The following is a 23,226-nucleotide window of genomic DNA, read 5'->3' as shown; positions in this document are numbered from 1 at the left end:
ATTGTTGATGCATCATATTAATTCTGAGCAAACCCCTTTGAAGATTCCTCAGTGCTTTGCTAATTTAGTTTATCTTATTCCTTCTGGAAGGTCAATAGAGATTAATGGATAAAACCAGCCCTTAAAACAGTACTTTCTCTCCTGCTATCCATCCTCCATCAGCTTCTCCAGAATAAGTCAGTGCTTTTTATCCCTACCCCAACGCTCCTGGTTTTTGTGTTTGTTGCTCTTTCCATGTTTGGTGCTCTTGAAACTGAGATAGGTATGTGGGTTTTCATGCCTCTAAAAGCAAATCTACTTTCAATGTGGAACCCAAGGCTCCCATTACAAGTGCATGGAGGCAACATGAAAATATCGAATGAAACCAATACATGAAAGAACTCAAATAATAAAAAGTATGTGCATTATGTTGAGAATCTACTCCAGTTTTTAATAATGTATTGTATGCTGGCAATAGTATACAGCTAATCCTTGACTTGCAATGATTTGTCTTGTGACCGTTTGAAGTTACAAGGCAAAGTGGAGGTAGATCTAATAGTTGGATTAATATTTCCAAAATTGATAGATATGGGCTGTGGAATGCCCAAAGTTAAAAAATGAATGGCAAGGTTGTGGTTCAGTGAAAGGTGTGATATAAATCAATGAAAGACATAAAAGTTCCATGTAAACCCAGAACAATTGCAACTGTTTCCATCAAATGAATCTGAAAATTAGCTTAGTGACTGGACTCTTATCATGTTAAACCATGGTTTCATTCATCTTAATTTAACTAATGAACTATATTTGGCTAAGTTCATATGATTGTAGACTAACAGGGCAGGAAGGAGCCTTAGAAATCCTCTATTCCAGGAGTCCCCAACCTGTGGGACATGCATGTATGTTTGTGTATGAGAGAGAGAGAGAGAGAGAGCGCGCGAGAGAGCACACAGCCTCATTTGTGCAAGCTTCACTGTAACTGTCGTGGGCATTTGCGGCCCCACTTGCGCGTTCTTTGCCATGAGCATTACGGGTGTTCGTGGCTCCACTCATGCGAGCGTCATCACAGGCATTTGTGGTCCCACTCACGAGAGCACCATCACAGGCATTCGCGGCCCCACTCGCATGAGTGTTGCTGTGTTGTGGGCACTCAAGCCCCCACTTGCATGATCAATGGTGTTCGTCCGTGCACGCATGCATGCACATGCATTCACCTCCCCTCCCACAAAACCATCTCTTCTTTCCCCCCACCCTCCAGGCTGCCAGCCCTAAAAGGTTGGGAAACTCTACTCCAAACATGTTATCTGAATGTTTTTTATTACTATTGTGCCTGTACAATTTAGCCGCTCTGATTAAAAATACTATAGCAAAGCAGCAGCTGGGCTACCAGTAGTAGTAACAGTTCCCAAATTTGCCGCCTCAAAATGAAATCGCTGCGAAAGCCGCATTTTTCACAAACCCTCTTCAGAGGGCGGGCGCACGCGCGAGAGGCGAAAAGGGCCAAGTGCTTTTTTCCGCCCATTCCGTCCAATCAGAATCTAGTAGAGTTAGCTAATCATGATAACTCCGCCCACTTGGTTCACCTTTTCCGACGTAAGCTTGGCCCTCCTGCTTTCTCTAATACGCAACTCTTCTGTGCGGAAGCGTCTGGTTTCTTCTGTGGAGAAAGGTATTTCTACCCCCCTCCCCTTCCCCACGTAATACGTGGTTATTTACTCAATTCTTAAGTAAATAAATGAAACGTACGTTCTTGTACTTTACAGCAACATAAGGTGTGGTTTTTTTTTTTGCAGCTATGGAGAAATTGCTCTTTCCTGATATTGGTCAAACCATCAACAGCTCTTTTTCTATTTGTCCTTGCCTTAAGTATCTTTTGAAGAACGATATTTTGAACAACACAGACAAAATGGCTTGAGATATTCTTGAAAAGTGATGTCATTAACATTCATAAAGGAAGCTTAGTGGGAAGTATTTATACACTCCTACTTCTGATAGCATTAAAGTGCTTTGGGAAAAAGATATTCTAATATTCGTTAAACTGCTATCTTCTTATTTTATTGGAGCAATGCAGCCTCCAGAGTTACTGACCTTTTGCACTAAAAATAAGCAAAATGTCTGGTGACTCCTTAATGATTAACTTTGATGAATCTCTAAGAAAGCTTTATCTGTTATAAACGCTCAGCAAAAAATGATACACAGTTATTTAGGAACAGGAGCTACTCCTTGGAAAAGGGGCTTTTGAATCTTTTGAGTAAGCAAAAGATTCAAAATCCATATGAAGGCAATGCCATTATTAGCCTAACTAAACTTTTATTCATAAGATCCAGTAATCACAAGTCTCTGACTTCAAGCAAGATGGTGAGGAAGCCAGGAGGAGCAGAAAAAGAGAGATATCTTGTGTTGTTCAGTATTGATCTGATAAGTTCTTTTTTAAAAATAAATATCCAAATGGAGCTGTGGCCTTGTTTGAGGGTCCATGTACTGCTTCCCTGTTTTTCCATGTGGCTTTTTTACATTGAGCAGCTGATTTGATGCGTTTCTGGCTTGACAAATCTACTGTTTAATTTATGGGACACTCATATATGGAAACGGTCAGTTTCTCATTGGCAAGAATTTTCATTCACTTTTCATTGGAGATAGAGAAGAGACTGCCTTGTAATCTTATTGTCTTTTGCCTCCTTGCAAGAAAAAAAGTTTTGTTAAGACCACCAAAGGAGGCACTTTACCAAGGGAAAGGGGGGCTGACTGGAATGCTGCTTTTTGTGCCCCATATTGGTCAAGTGTTTGTGGTCAAAGATAGTGAGGACACCTGCAGGTCCATTCTAACTTATTTCATAAGGTTTGGGTCTGTGTAAAAATAGTGTAAATGTGGTAGCGTGCTTAACCACATTCTTAGACAAAGAATATTAAAAACTGATAGAGTAAAATTGAGTCAGTGTATTGGTACAGCAGCTTTGGATGGGAAGCCACGATAGATCTTTTGAAGCTCTGCAGTACTGTAGGTCAGCCCATTCTGGTTTCAGCCTACCTCAAATCCCCATAGGTGAAATTTCTATTTTCCCATAGTATTTGGGTTTTAAAGTGGTTGACCATCAATGTAATAGTGGATCAACTATCAATTGAGAATGGAAATAATAGAAAATTAGAAGTACTCCAAATCTTCAACATGTTTGAGCCTATCCCAGAGCTCTTTGAACTGGAGCTTTATGTTATTTTGAGCAACAACTTATACCAGGGGTAGGCAACCTTGGCTCTTTTATGACTTGTGGACTTCAACTCCCAGAATTCCTGAGCCAGCCTGGCTCAGGAATTCTGGGAGTTGAAGTCCACGAGTCATAAAAGAGCCAAGGTTGCCTACCCCTGACTATACAGCCCTTTACTGTTAGTTGGTGTAAAAGGGAATCTAGGCTAATATAATCTAAACTAGCAAATGGGAACAAATGTAAACTTAATGAAATTTAGGTGGTCTATAATCACAGTATCTCTTTAAAAAAAAGTTAAATTCAGCTAGAAGAAGGACAGGCTTTTCAGGCAGAAATTATTTCTCCCTGTCTCTATTTGCCAAGAGGAAATAGCAGTTGAAGAGGAGAAGGGTGCTTTATTTATATAGAGCCTTTGCCAAGCATTATGAGTCAATCAATTGAATTGAAATGGGTAGCTAAATAAATAAACTATAACTTTTAATCCATTTCTTCCTTGTTCTAGCAGCTTCTAAAGTATATGAACGAAACCACATTCAAATGTCTTATTAAGCTTGATTTCAGTTGTTGGTTATGGAGTAGTCATAGACATATATCTATGATCCAGCCTTTAAAGCCCTTAAAAATGCACACTATTGTTTAGGAGTTGAATGATCGTTCATCATGTAACACTGACAAGAGAAGACTGCATTGCAGAAAGTAAATTTCAAAGCAAATTTCCTGCCCTAACTGACTTTCTATATTTTTTAATTTAGAAAAAAAGTTATATTCTGCAAAAGTAAAGCACCAGCTCTCTTCAGCTTTGTCTTCATATCCATGAATGCCACTGGATTCCATAAGTATCCTTAAGAAAATAAAATTGGCAAGTATCTGGAACTCAGTACTTTCTTTAAGAGTGTACCCATTTTCTCAAAAGAAATTCAGTTGTAAATAAAAGCTAGGTAGTTGAGATAGTGCAAATAACAGGAAGTATCAATTTGCTTTCTCACAAATTAATTTTTATAGCTGGCTTTTCTATACCTTGCCATCAATTCTTTAATCAATTAAGGCCTCCACATAAGGTTTTCTCATAAAATAAGAGCGTGCCTCAAGTACAATCAGTTTTCCCCCAAATAGCCAAGGTGTTCCATGCAAAATAATATCACTAATCTAGAAATTATCCCGCAAACTAATGTATTGTTATATACTGGTGTAGAATTAGCATATTGTTAGCTACATCCCACTATTTGGGAAGGGGACATTGACACATTCAAGATGCTATCGTTTAAACACTGTAGGATGATGACAATGATAATATTTGAAGGTTCATTCAGAAATCAAAGCAACAGTTCTAGGAGCCAAATAGCTTTGATTCTTTAAGTGAATTCTTCATTTTTTGTTGTCAGGTTCTGAATTATAGCTGTAGATTGTGAATTTTAATCTTTCTGCAGATTACAGAATGGTGGGAAAGTAGTCTTAAGACAAATAATTTCTTTAGCAATAAAAGTCAACACTCTACATCAGGAGTGTCAAACTGCCGGCCCATGGACTGTCCACGTCACGCAGAAACCATGCCCACCCCAGTGCCGGCAGTGGCAAAACTGTTCCGATACGTTGCACGATGTCATGTGACGTCGCGAGTTTGACATGTCTGCTCTACATGATCTGTGAATCAAACCAATGTACAGTATATGCTTTCCAGAGCAATCTTCTCCAACTGGGGATCATTCATATGTATGGATTTCAATTCTCAGAATTCCCATGACAGCAGTTGTTTGTTTTTTCTAGTTAATGAAATAAAGTATGTTGTATATGTAGTTTTAATATCTAAAATCATACCTTAATAAAAAAAGCATGAATGTTTGCAAATAAAACATGAAAGTTAATTGGGGGGAAGGGTTTAGCTAGCCATCTTCAATTTGTAAGCCTGTCTGTCAAGTACCCAAAGAGAACTTTGAGAGGGTCTTCAGAGAGGTTTAAAAAGCCATTTAGTCTACCAAACCTTTTGCTATATGACATTTGAAAGGATGGCTATGGCAGGAATCCACACAGTTTGAAAAAAAAAATATTGCTGTATTCATTCCTAGAAGGGATAAAGAACAAATACCTCAGCTGTTCTTTTAACTGCTATCCCTTTCCAAGTAATGTATTTGGGAAATTATCAACCGGATTTTTTCTTGCCAAGTTCAAAGTTCAAATTCTTGTTTTGAAACAAACAGATCAGTAAAATGGCAAAGCTGCATAGAAAGTTCAGGCTTTTCAGCTATTTTCAAACAGATTACAAAAGATATCCTGTTTAAACCCATTAAAAAAAACCCAACTTGTTTCACAAACTGCATCTATTTATATATAAATCAAAGATGAAATCAGAATCTACGGTAATTCTGGAGCAAAGGTATATTCTTAGGTAGTGTTTTTTGAGCATATATGTACATTAGCACTTACATGTCAAATTGATACCCTGTGCCATAAATCTCAGTGCCAGATTGTCATACAACGCCTTGGTAAGGCCACACTTGGAATACTGCATCCAGTTTTGGTCACCACGATGTAAAAAAGATGCTGAGAGGCTAAAAAAAGTACAGAGAAGAGCAACAAAGATGATTAGGAGACTGGAGGCTAAAACATACAAGGAACGGTTGCTGGAATTCGGTATGTCTAATTTAACGAAGAGAAGGACGAGGGGGGATATGATAGCAGGGCTCCAATATCTCAGGGGCTGCCACAAATAAGAGGGAGTCAAGCTATTCTCCAAGGCGCCTGAAGGCAGGACAAGAAGCAACGGATGGAAACTGATCAAGGAGAGAAGCAACTTAGAACTAAGGAGAAACTTCCTGACAGTTAAAACAATTAACCAATGGAACAACCTGCCTCCAGAAACGGTGAATACTCCAACACTGGAAGTTTTTAAGAAGAGACTGGACAGCTATTTGTCCGAAATGGTGTAGGGTTCCTGCCTGAGCAGGGGGTTGGACTAGATGACCTCCTAGGTCCCTTCCAACTTTATTATTATTATTATTATTATTATTATTATTATTATTATTATTATTAATGATAATAATATTAATATTATTTAGTACACTTCAAAAAAGCAATATTTCAGTTCCCCAATCACTGCAAACTGTTTGCACATTGTTGGTGGGATCATCTTCCCTTTTGCAGCCATTGGATACTGAGGACAGGATGGGAACACCATTAACCTCTCTTTGCAGCTGACTAATTGAAAATGATTCAGTCTGCTACTATGATTCAGACTACTATAGCTAGAAAGAAAAAACAATTTAAAGACCACAAGGGTCATTCCTCACTCCATTCAAAAAATGAAATATTGTTTTTAAATGGCTAGCACATGCAAGCACACATATCCATGTTTTTAGTATAGGTGTGATTGGGCCTTTGTAAAATGGGGGCAACAATTGAGCATTTATAATAAGAGAGAGCTGCCTGGCTATCTAGCGGTTATCTACCTTACATTTTAAAAGTTTCTGCCTTCTCCTGTCATATTTAATGGCATGCAAGTGATATGTGACACTTGCACATAATGCTGTAGCCATGGACTGACAATGGCTGTTTGAGGCTGATGTGGGCACATTCTTTTTCCCTTCCTGCCCCTCCTCCTGCTCCCCCATTTTTGAGCTCTGCCATCTGTGGCTAGATTGGCTTAGGGTGCGGGAAAAACTGGACACTAGTTTCTGCAGTGCTTTTCAAGCTGGGCAGTTTTAAGAAGTGTGGACGTCAACTCCCAGAATTCCCCAGCCAGCATGTTGACCTACAACAGGGGTTTTCAAACTTGGCCCTTTTATGACTTGTGGACTTCAACTCCCAGAATTCCTCAGCCAGGCACGCTGGCTGAGGAATTCTGCGAGTTGAAGTCCACAAGTCATAAAAGGGCCAAGTTTGAAGATCCCTGACCTACAATGTCTGATTTAGAAAAAAAAAACCTGATCTAGAATGTCTTGACATTCTATAAAGGAATGGATGAAGCATGCCTGACATGCCTTTGGAAAGTAGCAGTCTTCTGGTAGACCACTGGACTTGTTATTAAACATATGGTTAAAATAAAATCAATCTCTTTATTTTTTTACTTTAAGAAAAAAGGAAAATACTATATTAATAAAAATTAGTTAAATCTTGTAACATGAAATCTAAACCATATATAAACATATTGCTTCAATTTTTGGGAGTTGAAGTCCACAGTTCTTAAAAGTTGCCAAGTTTGAAAAGCGTAACTATTATGCTTTTTCGAAAAGTTGTGTTATCCTATGTATTAATGTGGGGCCAAAAAAGGATCATGAAGGAACATGACAAAATCATGCAGATAAAAGAACCCTCAAATGTCTTAAAATACCAACAGAAAAAGCTTTGATCCGTCCTTTTTCAAACATTCATTGAGGAATTCGATACAAATGAAGCAAAATGTTCTGATAAATTAACTTCATCTCTAAATCATAGGAAGTGCATTTCCAATTTCTTAAAACTTTGGTATATTGATGGTACAGTTATTAACTCTATCCATATGTTTTATTGAGCTGTTGTGGTTATATTACTTCCATCTGTTTTATTTCACCAATAAACAAAGATAATATCATTAAGCAAATGTTCAAGAGTCTTTCACTAGATCCAGGGGAAAAAAAGGAAGGGGCTGTGGGTTGATTTAAAAGGGAAGAAAAATTATATTGCTGGTTCTGCCTCCAAAAACTCAAAATGTTTTGTTTTTGCCAACAAAGGGTTTGGCAGATTTATTACCTTTTTTATGACTTTGGAAGTTAGAATGTGCCATTTTTCCTATTCAGTGCTATTTTGCCCCCTTGGGATAATTCCAGGTGCAACTACTTGCTGACAACTCATTCTCTGGTAACATTATTAATGTGGGATATTCTGGAGCTGGAGTAAAAGCGGTAAGTGTTCTCTGCCAGATCCCTTCTAGCTCAAGTGACAGGAAGGCTGATTGACTTGTTATAGGATACCAGTAGCTTCTGTGCAGTGGAGTGGAGAATGGTCTTAATGCATTGCAGGGTGCCCTCTGCCCTAGTGCCCTGTCAGCAGAAAAAAACTTCTTGAAAACAGTCTCTTGTTGAACTATCACATAGGTGATTAGAAAGATAGGTGAAGCTACATTCCCCAGGGTGGGTCCTTCTTCCATGGACTGGGATTGGTGGTAGTTTTTCCTACCTGATGCTGATTTTGGGAGAGAGGGGAAACAGTCAGTGGAATCTGCCAATTTCTCCCCTGAAATTGTCCTGCAATAAAATTATAATTTGCAAGCCTCTTTCCTTTGGCAGATTCAAACTTGTTTGTTGGGACAACACAAATTACTTAGTGAGTTTCTTGTTGGCTTAGGGACAGGAGAAATGCACTGTACTTCAGTAGCACTTAGGAAGAGCTTACAGATGTCCTCTCCGATCTCTTATCTGGCATACCTGTGTATCTACACCAGGGGTCTTCAAAGTTGGCCCTTTTATGACTTGTGGACTTCAACTCCCAGAATTCCTCAGCTAGGCACGCTGGCTGAGGAATTCTGGCAGTTGAAGTCCACAAGTCATAAAAGGGCCAACTTTGAGGACCCCTGATCTACACCTATGAATTAATGTAGCTTATAAAGTTAAACTAGGAAATTCTGATTCTTCTAGATAGTTCTTCTTTAAAACTTGATAACAGTCCAGATGTGGACCATTTTTGATGCCGGGATGGGCAGAAAGCAGGTCTGGATGTGCAACAGAAAAGTATTGGCAAAGGTTTCTGATTCATTGGTTTGATAATTCTGTCAACGAAAGAATACTGTTGAAATTAAGCAAGTTGAATAACTGGGAATAGATTTTTGTTCAGCATGCTTTAGGAAAGGAAAGGAGAAAGGAAAGGGAAGGGAAGGGAAGGGAAGACTGTTCCCTCTGAGCAGCTGGTTTAAAAATTCTCATAATAGTCTTGATGTTCCTTGCTTTTTTTCTAACTGCTTCCAGCTAGTTAACTTGATTGCACATGGAACGCTGCATTAATAACATCAGTTAAGCTCTCCCAAGGTGGTGAATATCATAGGTCACAAGAATAAAAAAAAAAAGAACCACCTTGGTCTTCCAATTACTTGCTTGGAAAAACCTTGAAGAAGCAGTTTTAACCAAGTAAATAACATATGCCTGACCTAAGAGTAGGTCTCTGAACACCTCTGTTGATGCTTCCAGTCAAGGGCACAGAGTCAGCATGAGGCCTCTTGCTAGTTTTCTTTACACATGCCGTGTTTTGCATTGATTATTTTTTTTTGAACTGGAGGTGAATCTTCCACATTTTGTGCTGATCTTTGATTTTAAGCAAATAATGACTGGCTTTGGCTTAGCTTAAAGAAGAGAATGTATCAATGCTGCCTCTGACTGCCAACACAGCTAGCAAGTTAGCAAGGCAGGAAAAGTTGGTTTATCTTACTTTTTGCTTTGGTATCAAAATATAATAGTGCCAGCTACAAGCTGCCAATTCCAGTTTTTAAAGTACTATTTATTGGGGAAAAAAAAGCAAAATTGGCTGCATTTTGCAGTGTACTAATTAATAATTTATATTTTATGAATCCCAATAGCTGGATTTATATGACATATTAAACCAGAAGAAACAACCTACCTTCATAATGCATCTGGACAGTTGCTGATTTAATTTTCTCCAAATAGGACCATTCAGTCAAGCATATAGATGGTCATATTTTCTTTAAACCCCTTCACTCCAGCAGGACAGTCTATGGCAGGGGTCCCCCAACCCCCGGTCCATGGACCAGTACTGGGCCGCGGCATGCCAGCAACCGGTCCACAGAAACAAGCAGAGCCCCATCCGCGAAATGCAAGCAGCACACAAAACCACTCACTCCGGTCCGCGGAAAAACCTCTCTCCATGGAACTGGTCCCTGGTGCCCAAAAGGTTGGGGATCTCTGGTCTATGGCTTAAAAGCCTCTTCATACCTTTTTGTTTTTTTCTGCAGAGAATGAAATACTGCATGTGTAATAGAATTACTTGAGATATTATACAAATTACACAGTGTAAGTAATCTTTTTAGCAACAGTATCCTTTAGCTTGCACTCAACTCCTAGTTAGTTCATGGCTATGTTGAGTAGATTTCATGGCAACCAGCCATGCAGAAGCCTTTTCTTTAAATTCAGACCCCTTCTTCCTCTTTCTCTTAGCAGAACATGGACAAGGCAAAGATTGTCATTGTTGGTGCTGGTCTGATTGGCTTATCCACTGCTGTCTGCATTTCAGACTCCATTACAAACTGCAGAGTGTCTGTCATGGCTGATAGATTTTCTCCTAACACGACCAGTGACGTTGCTGCAGGAATGCTTATCCCACATCTTTATCCAGGCAAGCAAAATTTACACATTGGAAAACAAAATCTGAAGTTGTCCAAGTTATTTATATTATGCCTATTTTTTTCCCAGTTTTTATTTTGTAGCCCCCAAATCAATATTCTAGGAAGTACAGCTGCAGTTTCAAGGGATACTTGAAAGCTATTTTCCTGGGCAATGTTAAGGTTTGACGAATAAGTGTTACAAAGTCCCCAAATAAATTGTCCATTTTGAGAATAATAGTTTCCTGCCATTTTACACATGCCATTCTAGTTGTACATATATTATATTCCATGACACAATTGTTGAAGATGATGGTGACAATGATAACACAAATTGTATTTGGCAATAGGTTCATAATATATGGATATGTTCTACAGTTGGCTTATTTGGAACATTCCTACTTTATCTATCAATGTTCATGTGATTTTTAATTTACCCTCCTCATTTCTTGCATTATTAGACTCTACAAAGAGGGAATCTCAATTAGGTAAAAATGTGATGCTGGGTTGTTGCACTTGCTCTCCTTCCAATAAGTAAGCGATTTAGTCAAATTCTGAATGGTATCAATAATAGAATAACCAGGAATGGGAGAAGCTTTGTTGGAGCCATATATATATATATATATATATATATATATATATATATATATATATATATATATATATATATATCAGGATACTCTTTACGGTTGCCCTCATTTTGTGAGAAAAATGTAGCATACTTAAAAGATCTCCTCTTTCATTGTTTAGAAATTACAAATGGGATGGCCTACATGCCCCGTAAAATCACCAAGTCAAGGTTGCCTCAAAGGTTGCCCATTGTGTCTGCCATTGTGCCTCAATGACCATGCAACAGCCTCTTCTTTATTCTGAATTCTTGTCTAGAGGGCCGGACAAGAAGTAATGGGTGGAAGCTTGTTAAAGAGAAATCCAACCCAGAAATAAGGAGAAATTTTCTGACAGTAAGAATAATTACTCAATGGAATGGCTTGCCTCCCGGAATTGTGGGTGCTCCATCATGAGAGGTTTTCAAAAATACACTGGACAACCATTTGGGATCATATAAGGCTCCAGCCTTGAGCAGGGGGTTGGACTAGAAGTCCTCTCAGGTCCCTTCCAGCCATATGATTCTATGCTCTATAAATTCTGTTACTACCTCTACATCTCACCGCAAGTACTAGCCATTTATCTCTGGAGCTAGTGCAGGGGTGTCAAACTCGCCATGTTACGTGACGTGTCACAACATATGGTGACATTTTCCCCATTGCCGGAGCTGGGGTGGGTGCAGTTTTGGCATGATGCATCCAGTCTGCGGGCCGGCAATTTGACATCCCTGAGCTAGCGGCTCCTGTTTTCAGCTGCATTTGTAGTTAGGGCTCACAGGAAGAATCAACCATCATTTTATGTAATTAGCCTCTATGCAAACCAAACTATGGTCTCACATCACTTTATTCCACTTCTTTAGCTAAATGTGGAGAAATGGCTCATTAGGAAGAGTTCTGCTCTTGCTGGAGGAGAGGAGTGGTAAAAAGACCATCATGATTCCTCCTTCTTCCCCTCTACAATTCCTTGTGTTTTTGGAAAATTTGTCCTGGAGGTCTAGATTAACTTCCAAAATAACAAATAGTATGGGGAATTTTTTTTGGGGGGGGGGCGCGGGTGTTTCCAGGACACCATCTCTGTCCCTCTCCTCCTGTGTGGAATTTCTGCTTGATTCTCAAAACCTTCCATTAGCAGTTTGTATCCAATGCATAAATTTCAGTGCAGCCCGTTTTATGTCTGCTGTTTCTGGATTTTCTTCAAATGCTTTCCCTCCGTTTGAAATGTGTTTTCTTTCTTCCTTGCAGGCACACCTGTTCATCAGCAGAAGCAGTGGTTTAGGGAGACCTTTGACCATCTGTTATCCATCTGTGATTCCTCAGAGGCCTCAGAAGCTGGGATTCATTTGGTATCTGGGTGAATATAGAGTTCATTAATGCTTTTGTGATTTCTTTCAGCATTGTGCTGAGCAAGCCTCTTTATTAGGGCAAACTCGGGAGGCTTATGATACCGGTAAGGACCAGGGGAGAACCCTAGTCTTGAGTTCTGCAGAAGAAAAACAGAATACAAACACTTATTTTAGAATTATACCTTCGTGATCCTTAAACTGGGTTCAGAATTTATTTAGGGAAACATTACTATGTTGCCCTGGCGTTTGCTTTTCTCTTTTAAAAATGTGACTTTCAGTTTTCAGAAGCTTGGCCTTGAGCCTATGATTTTTATAATGTCCTGTTGATATATAAGAGGTTCATTGACTTCTCACGGTACTTTATATTCAAAGGCAGGTTTGGTGCTAAATGCCAGTGATGAGCAAGTAATGTCAGAAGATAGAATTGCTCTCAAGTCCTGCCTCTGGTCTTCCCACAGTGCATCTGTTTGATGACTGTGGGAAACAGAATGCTGTACTCGATTGATCTTGGCCACATTTAGTTGGACTTCTCTTTGTTCACACAGAAAGTTGTGATGGAATTGAGAACTTTGGGATGGGCTGAGCAAAGGGAGGGGGAAAAAATCTGAATATGAACATATCTCAACTGGGACAAAAAACCCCTAAGGTTGTATTTGGGAGGGTCATACTACTGAACACAACCCATTTGCTAATTGGCTCTGCTGGTGGGGCTGATTATAAATCTCTTCTCTTCTATACAGTATACCATTTATGTAGAAGGTATATAACAGAAGCTCCTTCTAATATTCAGAGGCTCCGGGGCAAATGTGGAGTTCAACTATAGACTGACTTACCCTCTTTTGCTTGCACAAAACAGTGTTTTTGCATAACGAACTCTAAGATATTTATAGAACTGGGGATTACTGTTGTTATTAATCCTTTCCCCTCCCCCCGCCTTTCTTTATTGGAAAATTCCAGTCTGTGGGTAGAACCTCTTGCTTACCCTTTCAAAATAAGAAAACAGGGAATGTATGCAGTTGCAGAAGTTTGGACACCCTTGCAGTCAATACTTTGTGACCCCTTCTGTTTTTCTGAGCACTTTTGTATGCTGTTCTGAGGTAAACTAAATGACGGCTGCTCTAGAGCAGTCCTTGGTTCACATTCCAGAATGGCTGGTTGTGGCCCCTGCTGGGATCCACATACTTCTTCTGTAGCTGTAGGATGGCAAAGTTGCCAGGGGAGACTTAACTCCAGTCAAACTCATCACCAAGAGGCCCTACGTGACCAGGTTCATTCTTATTTGGATTCCTCAGATGTATTCTATGGAATTCAAACCCTTTACCAGGAATTAAACTCATAGACCAGGGGTCTTCAAACTTGGCAATTTTAAGACTTGTAGACTTCAACTCCCAGAATTCCTCAGCCAGCCAGGGTTGGCTGAGGAATTCTGGGAATTGAAGCCCACAAGTCTTAAAGTTGCCAAGTTTGAAGACCCCTGTCATAGACCATCACACTTTAGATGACTATATATGTTGCATTAGCTTTAAAAGCTATCCAATTCCTAAGGCTCAGCAGTTGCAGGAAAGGATATCTAGAAGCTGCATCAGAATTATGTGTATGCAGTTCACTTTCGCTTAAGCTCTCCAAGCAGAGGGATAACATTACATGACCCCATGTACTATACCCCACATGTGAGAAGTCATATAAAACTCCATACAGCTCTAGCAGAGGTTTTTCTTGGTCTCCCCATTCTTGTTTTTTTCCTGACTTTGGGAGTTCAGTTTAACACTTTTAAAACAATATTTCTCCTGGTTGAAGTTGCAGCCTGGAATCATTTAACAGCCTTCTCCTATTTTATAAGAGTGAATTATCTTTATTTTCTAAGGCTTAGATCAGACATGTCAAACACAAGGCCCGAGGGCCGGATGCGGCCCGCGAAGTGGTTTCATGTGGCCCGCGAAGCCATCCTGGAAACAGTGAGGGAACGGCAGGTTTTATCTATTTAAAGATAATTGAAACATACAGTTTGATTGGTGGTGCCTAAACATCATATTAACATGTGGATTAGGAACTCAACTTTGCTGGTTTTATTTGGTGAATTTTTAAAAACTTGATTTTGAAAAATTATTTCACGGCGGGGAGAAACTCTTAACACCTAGAACAGCGGTTCTCAACCTATGGGTCGCGACCCCATTTGGGGTCGATCGACCTCTTTTGTGGGGTCGCCAAACGCGGCGATCCGCCATTTTGTCCCCTCCGGGGGCGCGCTGCGCCTCCGAGGGGGCGGTGCCGCGCACGCGCGCTGCGCGTGGGGGCGGCGGCGCGCCTCCGGGGGGCGCCACTGCGCATGCGCGTGCGGGGGCGGCGGTGCGCCTCCGGGGGTGGCGCCGCGCATGCGCGCCGCACGGGGGGTGGCGCCGCGCATGCGCGCCGCGCGCGGGGGCCCCGCCCCCATGCGCAGCCGCGCCGCGCATGCGCACAACGTTTGTGTGACGGGGGTCGCCGTCACACAAACGTTGAGAACCGCTGACCTAGAATGTCTATGTTTACATTTTTATTCTTTTGCATATGAACAAGCTGGCAAATATTTAAGGCCATTCCTGAGGAGAAGATCCCATTCTGGTCTGATGTGGTTCTGGGCTTTCGCTCAATGACTGAAAAGGAGCTGAAGAAATTTCCACAGCATAAATATGGTCAAGCTTTTACTACACTGAAATGTGATTGCCCATCATACTTAATTTGGCTGGAGAAAAGGTATGGGTATTGATTCACTTTTTTTAGACTGAAATGTAGCAATACAATAAAGAAATATGATCTAAATCAGGGGTTCCCAACCAGGGGTGCTTGCACCCCCCTGGGGGTGCCAGACGATATTCCAAGGGTGCGAAAACTTGGGTTTTCAAAATTATAGTGTATATGCATAATTCATTGCCGTTATTTTGAACTTTTGTAAGGGGTGTGAGAATATATCAGAAGCATTCCAGGGGTGCGGGGTATAGAAAAGGTTGGGAACCACTAATCAAAATCATTTGGGGCATTTTACACTTAATCCTTCATTTTCCCACTCCATTGAACCTTTCCTGTCAATATTATAGGTCAACTTTATAATGCTGGACCAGGATAAGACCTAGCTTTTAGGAATGACTATTGTAGTGAACAGATCCCAGCAAGCAAATAAAATATAGTCTTTTGTCAATTAAGGTTTCCATCTTGAGCATGCCTTTTTTTAATATAGTATTCACAAATTAACTTTTACACATAGATTCAGGGATAAGAGAGAATTTTTCTTATTAAAAATCTACAAGTTACTATTAATGGGTAATTGTAGGCAAGTAATTTTAAAATATGTCCCACCAAGAGTAAAATTCCTCTCAGTCAGACCTATGACTTTAAAAGCAGGAATCAGCAATTGTGTCACTCTGCCCTGAGATGTGTTTTTTCTTCACCACCACACAGTACATCAGATCCAACAAAATCTGGGAAATTAGAATATGAGAAATGGCAAAGTTAGACGGAAATACTTGTTACGCCAGCATGCATTCAGGAGAAAGCTTCAGATTCCAAAGAGTGTAACATTTTGGTGTCTGTCCTTTTGTCAAGTCAGTAAAGTGGACTGTCTAACAAGGTCAAGTAGAAGACCATTTATTATAGATGATGATGATGATGATGATGATAATAATAATAATAATAATAATAATAATAGCAGCCAGATGTTCAGACTGGATTTGGCATTTTGTCTACCTATCGAGTCCTTATCCAGGACCTGGGATAGGCAGATGTGGATGTTTGACGATATCTATAATACCATCAAACATCCACATCTGCCTATCCCAGGTCCTGGGTAAGGACTCGATAGGTAGACAAAATGCCAAATCCAGTCTGAACATCTGGCTGACTGTGCGATGATCCATAATAATAATAATAATAATAATAATAATAATAATAATAATAATAATGATGATGATGATGATGATGATGATGATGATGATGATGATGATGTTGGAAGGGACATTGGAGGTCATCTAGTTCAACTCCCTACTCAGGCAGGAAACCCTATACTATTTTGGACAAATGGCTGTCCAGGCTCTTCTTAAAAACTTCCAGTGTTGGAGCATTCACCGCTTCTGGAGGCAGGTTGTTCCACTGATTAACTGTTCTAACTGTCAGGAAGTTTCTCCTTAGTTCTAGGTTGCTTCTCTCCTTCATTAGTTTCCATCCGTTGCTTTTTGTCCTGCCTTCATGCGCTTTGGAGAATAGCTTGACTCCCTCTTCTTTGTGGCAGCCCCTGAGATATTGGAACACTGCTATCATGTCCCCCCTTGTCCTTCTCTTCATTAAACTAGACATACCCAATTCCAGCAGCTGTTCCTTATATGTTTTAGCTTCCAGTCCCCTAATTATCTTTGTTGCTCTTCTCTGTACTCTTTCCAGAGTCTCAACATCTTTTTTACATTGTGGTGACCAAAACTGGATCTTAATGTGCCTAAATTAATTCTGTTCTGAATCACTATTGCAAAGTACTTTTTCTCCTTTTTCTCTAGGCATCATATAGCATTTACATCTGCACTTATGACTGGATCTAAACTAGTTCCTTTCATCTTACATCAAGGATACTTTTTATGCCTAAATAATACACGCATTGTCTGGTGTTTAGTCATGAGTTTATCAGCAACCAACTTGTTGGGCAAGCTGATGTTCTTTGAGATGCTATCTGGTGATAATGCTGATGTTATCTGGTGATAATGCTGGCTGGATAGGATAGGCTGGATATCTAGTGGCCCAACATATCTAGAGGCACTCTGGTCAGGAAGACAGGGACAGAGTCCCTTTTAAATATTTGGACATTTTTACTATTTTGTATTCAAGAGTGAAGTGATGGAGAGTACAAGTCAAATAATGCCAACAGTTAGCTGGTCATTAGGTTGTATTGCTGTTTTGTATACCGTACTCAGCTCTGGGCTTCTTGTTTTACAGTAATTATCCACGAGTGCTTTTTCTTCTCCCAATCCTACCTGTTGTCTCTTGGGACACACAGGCCTTGTCATGTTTCATTTTTTAGAACAACACTGAACACAGTACTGATACTCAGTGAAGCTGCAGGATCCATTTAATATTTGTCAGGTGGACTTATGAGCAGAGACCTCTGCTGCCTCTCATTTCTGTTTTATTCTTTTGTGATTTCCCACAGGCGTTTCCCTTCCTCAGTGCAATGACGTGGCACAAATCCCACTGCAGAGAGGGCCGATAGGTCCAGGTCCAGTGAGCTGAAAAACACGATTACAATTTCTGCTGATAAATGTGCAATTTATTAAACATCATTTCAGTGTCCCAGCCATTATTTCTGGTACTTTATCAAAAGACACCCATAGGGAATCAGTAATAACCACGTGGCTGGAAGGCATGAATCACTATAGTGCAGGGGTCCTCAAACTTGGCCACTTTAAGACTTGCGGACTTCAACTCCCAGAATCTGGCTGGGGAATTGAAGTCCACAAGTCTTAAAGTGGCCAAGTTTGAGGACCCCTGCTAGAGTGGATAATAAGAATTTTCTTTGGGAGGCAAGGTAGCGTAGCTTGCAAGTATATTCAATTATAAAAAGTTCTGCCAAGTTCAGATTTTAACACGATTGCATGTTGGCACAAACTGGGAAATGGTTTAACAAATATGCCCTGTGACGATATTGTTTAATATCAAACCAAGATTCACATGCTTCATTAAGCAGTCCAGAGCTCTGGGATGAATGCTCTGGGTAGCTAATCAGGCAGAAGTTCCTTCCTTCGTAGAAAGTTGTAATGGTTGCTTTTTTATTAACTGAGCAGATTTGCCAAATCAGACTTCTCAGAATGTTGGGGCCAAAGAGGATTGTGTGTTTGAGCAGAAACCAACCGTACTTTTACCCACTAGCTTCCCAATCTATATTGTAAAGAAGAATAGACATTTCTTATAGAATCCTGTGAATTTCTACTGCAAAAATAAAAATTTGGGACATTTTGGCTTGAGAGTGAAACTAACATTTGCCAAGAAACAAACTAGACCAATTGATTGACTCATAATGCTTGGCAAAGGCTCTATATAAATAAAGCACCCTTCTCCTCTTCAATTGCTATTTCCTCTCTTGGCAAATAGAGATAGGGAGAAACAATTTCTGCCTGAAAAGTCTGTCCTCCTCCTAGCTGAATTTAACTTTCTTTTAAAGAGATACTGTAATTATAGACCACCTAAATTTCATTAAGTTTAAATTTGTTCCCATTTGCTAGTTTAGATTATATTAGCCTAGATTCCCTTTTACACCAACTAATAGTAAAGGGCTGTATAGTCAGGGGTAGGCAACCTGGGCTCTTTTATAACTCGTGGACTTCAACTCCCAGAATTCCTGAGCCAGCATGGCTCAGCTTGGAAACCTCTCCCTTTCCTCTCAGCATGGCTGGTTCAGGAATTCTGGGAGTTGAAGTCCACGAGTCATAAAAGAGCCAAGGTTGCCTACCCCTGGACTAGACCAATACATGCAAACTGAGATCTAACCAAAATATCAGTCCTGTACTGTCTGACATACTGCAAAGGCAAAGAGGCCCAGGGAAACTTTTATGCACTATTGGTTTCATCATGATTTTCATAGAAATCAGAATCTGTTTGAAACAGATTTTGTGCAGTTTGGGTTCCTCGGTTGGATGACCCTTGTATATTACGCAGTACCCTGAAACTTAGTTGCACAATGGCCATGTGGTATTAAGCCTCAATATACAAAAACCTACCATTTTTTGTGGGCATGTAGAACTCAGTGTGATTCTTTGGATCCCAACTCAACACTTTTTGTGGATCCATATTAAGGAAGGGATCCAAAAGAGGATCTATAATTAGCTGGACGTTTCTCATAACGCTATTCAAAATCTTTTCTTCCCTCCAAAAACACAAATCCTTCCTTTAGAAAAATACCACTAGTCATAATTTTAATTGCTAATTGAATAATAGCTTTTCAGGAATGAGATATTATATCATTTTGATAAAGTGCTTTTCCTAATTAGCCGGACTTGTAGCTGAAAGCTGATAACAAAAGGCAATGGGATATATCCCGCACTGTTTTCCTACATGCATGTTTCCTCCTGGTTGTCATTGCGGTGGGATTTGTGCCATAGGTATCTGGTAGAAACCACAATGACACCCCATCTGAATTACATAGTTTGTATCCTGTGATACAGTATGGTACAAATGAAGCACAGTTCAAAATGTGTTCATTTGTGTCACGATGTTGATGACGGACAGACACACATACGTGATTTGGTCCTCTCTTTACTCAATAGCAGTAACTGTCAGAGGGACCTCGGAATCCTAGTGGATAAAGACCTAAATATGAGCCAGCAGTGTGCTGCAGCTGCCAAAAAAGCCAACACAGTGTTAGGCTGCATTAACAGAGGGATAGAATCAAGATCACATGAAGTGTTAATACCACTTTACAATGCCTTGGTAAGGCCACACTTGGAATACTGCATCCAGTTTTGGTCACCACGATGTAAAAAAGATGTTGAGACTCTAGAAAGAGTACAGAGAAGAGCAACAAAGATTATTAGGGGATTGGAGGCTAAAACATATAAGGAACGGCTGCTGGAATTGGGTATGTCTAGTTTGATGAAGAGAAGGACGAGGGGGGACATGATAGCAGTGTTCCAATATCTCAGGGGCTGCCACAAATAAGAGGGAGTCAAGCTATTTTCCAAAGCACCTGAAGGCAGGACAAGAAGCAACAGGTGAGAAGCAACCTAGAACTAAGGAGAAACTTCCTGACAGTGAGAACAATTAACCAGTGGAACAACCTGCCTCCAGAAGCAGTGAATGCTCCAACACTGGAAGTTTTCAAGAAGAGACTGGACAGCCATTTGTCTGAAATGGTATAGGGGTTCCTGCCTAAGCAGGGGGTTGGACTAGACCTCCAAGGTTCCTCCAACTTTACTATTATTATTATTACTTCAATTTTGCATTTCAAATTTGTGATTTCACTCTTTGAACTATATGATCTAAGTAAAACATTACCGATAGAGGATTCAAAAGTGCCATATTTTTACCTCTGACATATTCTTTATAGGCTGAAAGAAAATGGACTAGGAAAATAGAAGATCTCTGGGAGCTATACCGTGACTTTGACATCGTAGTAAACTGCTCAGGCATTGGTTCCCGAAAACTTGCAGGAGACCTAGAGGTACACCCCATCAGAGGGCAAGTTCTCAAGGTTCACGCTCCTTGGATCAAGCACTTCATTCGCGATGGTGATGGTCTGACCTACATCTATCCAGGGATACACAATGTAACATTAGGTGGGATAAGAGAAAAAGACAACTGGAGTTTGTCCCCAGATCCCGTTACCAGCAAAAATATATTTGATAGATGTTCCACACTTGAGCCTTCACTTCGGACAGCTGAGAATATACAAGTGAAGGTGGGCCTGAGGCCATCTCGGTCAGCTGTGAGACTACAGAAAGAGGTACTGACCCACAAGAGTGAGAAGTTGCTGGTGGTTCACAATTATGGCCATGGAGGAGGTGGCTTTTCAATACACCAGGGTACTGCCAAGGAGGCAACTTGGCTGGTTAAGGAGTGCCTTGAAACCCTGGCAATGTGTGGGCGTAAAGCAAAGCTGTAAATAAGAAAGAAAAAAATCTCTTTGGATCCTTAGCAGTCTGGTAGAATTAGGATCGTGGGTGTGAAGTAAAATCTGGAGGAATGTCATCCAGCTGATTATATGCCAGTTACTTAATTGTTCAGTGCTTGTGGCCCTCTTAGGAAAGCATAAAGTGCTAAGACTGAAGAGAAGAGAAGAAGGACCACCTGCTAGATTTTGCTGATCAGGAAGCCCTTAGCTTAGAACAGTGTTTCTCAACCTTAGCCATTTTAAGATATGTGGACTTCAACTCCCAGAATTCCCTAGCCAGCCATGCTTTTTACAGCTGAATTCATGGGAAGCAATCACTCCAATTGTATATATAGGTAGTCCATTAGTTTAAAAGAAGATATGCTGTTGTACAGTTCATCTGTGGACATGGAGGTAGCTTTGCAATCCCAGTCTGAAAGCACAGAATTTAGCCCAAAGGGGCCACTGGAAGTTAATCTTTGCAATAATTGTGAATGTTAATTCCGTGATAGCTTTCATGTTTCGGTTGCACCTGGCTTCAAAGCTGGTGGAGACTTCATAGTTCCTTCATTACCCAGAAAGCCCTTTTTACTTACAGTAAAACACTTTCAGTATTTTAGTGTCCCTGTTATGATTGGGCAGTGGGTTTGTGTGTAATTATCCAAAGAAAAACCAAGTTTGGGAAGCACCAGGTTAAGGTGTTGAATTAGGAACTAGGGAAAACCAGTATCAACTCCAGTATCGCTAGGGATTTTAGCTTGATCATGTTCATTCCCAGCTCAGTCTAGCTTATTGGGGAAGAGGGGAGAAAGGAGTGCTATATATGCCCCCAACAGCTTTTAAATGAAAGGAAGGTCAGAAATCAAAGAAGTGAATAAACATGAAGGGAGATAAAAAAAGATTTCTTGTTGGGCTGGAACTCTGCTTAAACAAGAAGGGTGCTAGTTTTTTGTCCACCTTCAGCTCCTTGCTTTATCCTTTGGCCCTCAATCTCAACCAAGATTTCACCCTCCCTGGGCCTTTTGCTGTCCTCTAGATGTACTCATCGTTACAATTTATGCATTGTAAAGATTATTTGGAGGTGGGAGGTACTTCCAATGTAATCTACCGAATCCCCTGCCTCTGATACGTAGGGGAAAGCTAATCACCAGATTGCAAGAATACAAGCAAATGGTCAGATCAGGAGACCCAAACTCATTGGTAGCCTCACACTGGCGATGAAAAAGGACACACATTTAGTTTTGCACCTACTAAGATTGTTGGATGAGCAAGCACAAAAACAGCCAGGGAAATGATTGAAGCTTGGGAAACAGGCCCCTCGTCAAGTCAACAGGAGTGCTGATTTACCACCAGCCTATTCAAGTACTTAGAAGACGAGGGCTGGGCAGCACAAGCAAACGACAGCCAACGACTTACAAGCCAGCCATCAACCCACCCCAGTCAACATCTAAAAAAACCACATACAACAGGCACTATAAATACCACACATAGAACAGCTCACACTCTGCTAGGGAGAAGTTCTCTGAGGATGGGCTCCAGCACAAGTCCGAAAACTTGGAAGACTAAACCGCTCGTCCCGGTGACTGAACCAGATTGGATCCTACAACATTAACTTGGGAAACGTATATTTGCCTTCTTTCGTACTTGTCTCCAGATGCTATTAATTGTCAATAAATATGTCAAGATGCCATATGAAAATGTGGGGCCCTGTACTCCAATACTGTTGGATTGGAGGATATCCAGGTGGGAAGGCTGCCTTACCAATTCATGTCATCATCACTCAGTTGATGGAGCCATCAAGAGATAGGTATCTAATTCAAATGTGAATTATCTTGCATATTCAAAATCTTTTGTCAAATTTCTAGGATGAAATACATATGTGGCAGCTTGAGTTTTATTACCAAATACTGTATTTTAACCTGCATACATAATTGACTGAATCAGTTAACAGCTTACATCTAGAAGTATGCCATGATCTTTGTCAAGGCTGGTATCAGTGAAATAAAATGTACTTCTTCTAGTGGCTTATCTTTTCTATCATTTCTTTGTGCACATCTTTTCTCCTTCTGCCAGAAGAGGGCAGTATTGGATCAATCACTTATTTGGCTATTCTTCAAAACTTCTTGTGTTTTCTTGCATGCCCCCCCCCCCAAGCAAGGAAGGACACCTTAAAATGACCACCTCTTATTTAAACACACACAGA

The 23,226-nt window shown here is 40.4% G+C and overlaps 1 protein-coding gene across 1 annotated transcript; it reads left to right on the top strand.

Moving 5' to 3' along the window:
- The first annotated feature begins 1,525 nt into the window (after positions 1-1,525).
- On the top strand, positions 1,526-23,047 carry DDO (D-aspartate oxidase). The gene is given in 8 exon segments (XM_039351192.1): positions 1,526-1,645; positions 3,932-4,038; positions 7,979-8,053; positions 10,313-10,490; positions 12,324-12,432; positions 14,981-15,157; positions 20,481-20,494; positions 20,497-23,047. Coding segments are annotated over 7 exon segments (1,134 nt in total). The 5' UTR covers positions 1,526-1,645; positions 3,932-3,996; the 3' UTR covers positions 21,036-23,047.
- The last annotated feature ends 179 nt before the right edge of the window (positions 23,048-23,226 follow it).

This window comes from Crotalus tigris, unplaced genomic scaffold (assembly GCF_016545835.1).
Source record: "Crotalus tigris isolate CLP2741 ecotype Arizona unplaced genomic scaffold, ASM1654583v1 scf7180000018371.15429387391:27106975, whole genome shotgun sequence".
Classification (NCBI taxonomy): Eukaryota; Metazoa; Chordata; class Lepidosauria; order Squamata; family Viperidae; genus Crotalus; species Crotalus tigris.
The sequence above is the reverse complement of the archived record's forward strand: the minus strand, read 5'-3'. Positions and strand labels throughout refer to the sequence as shown.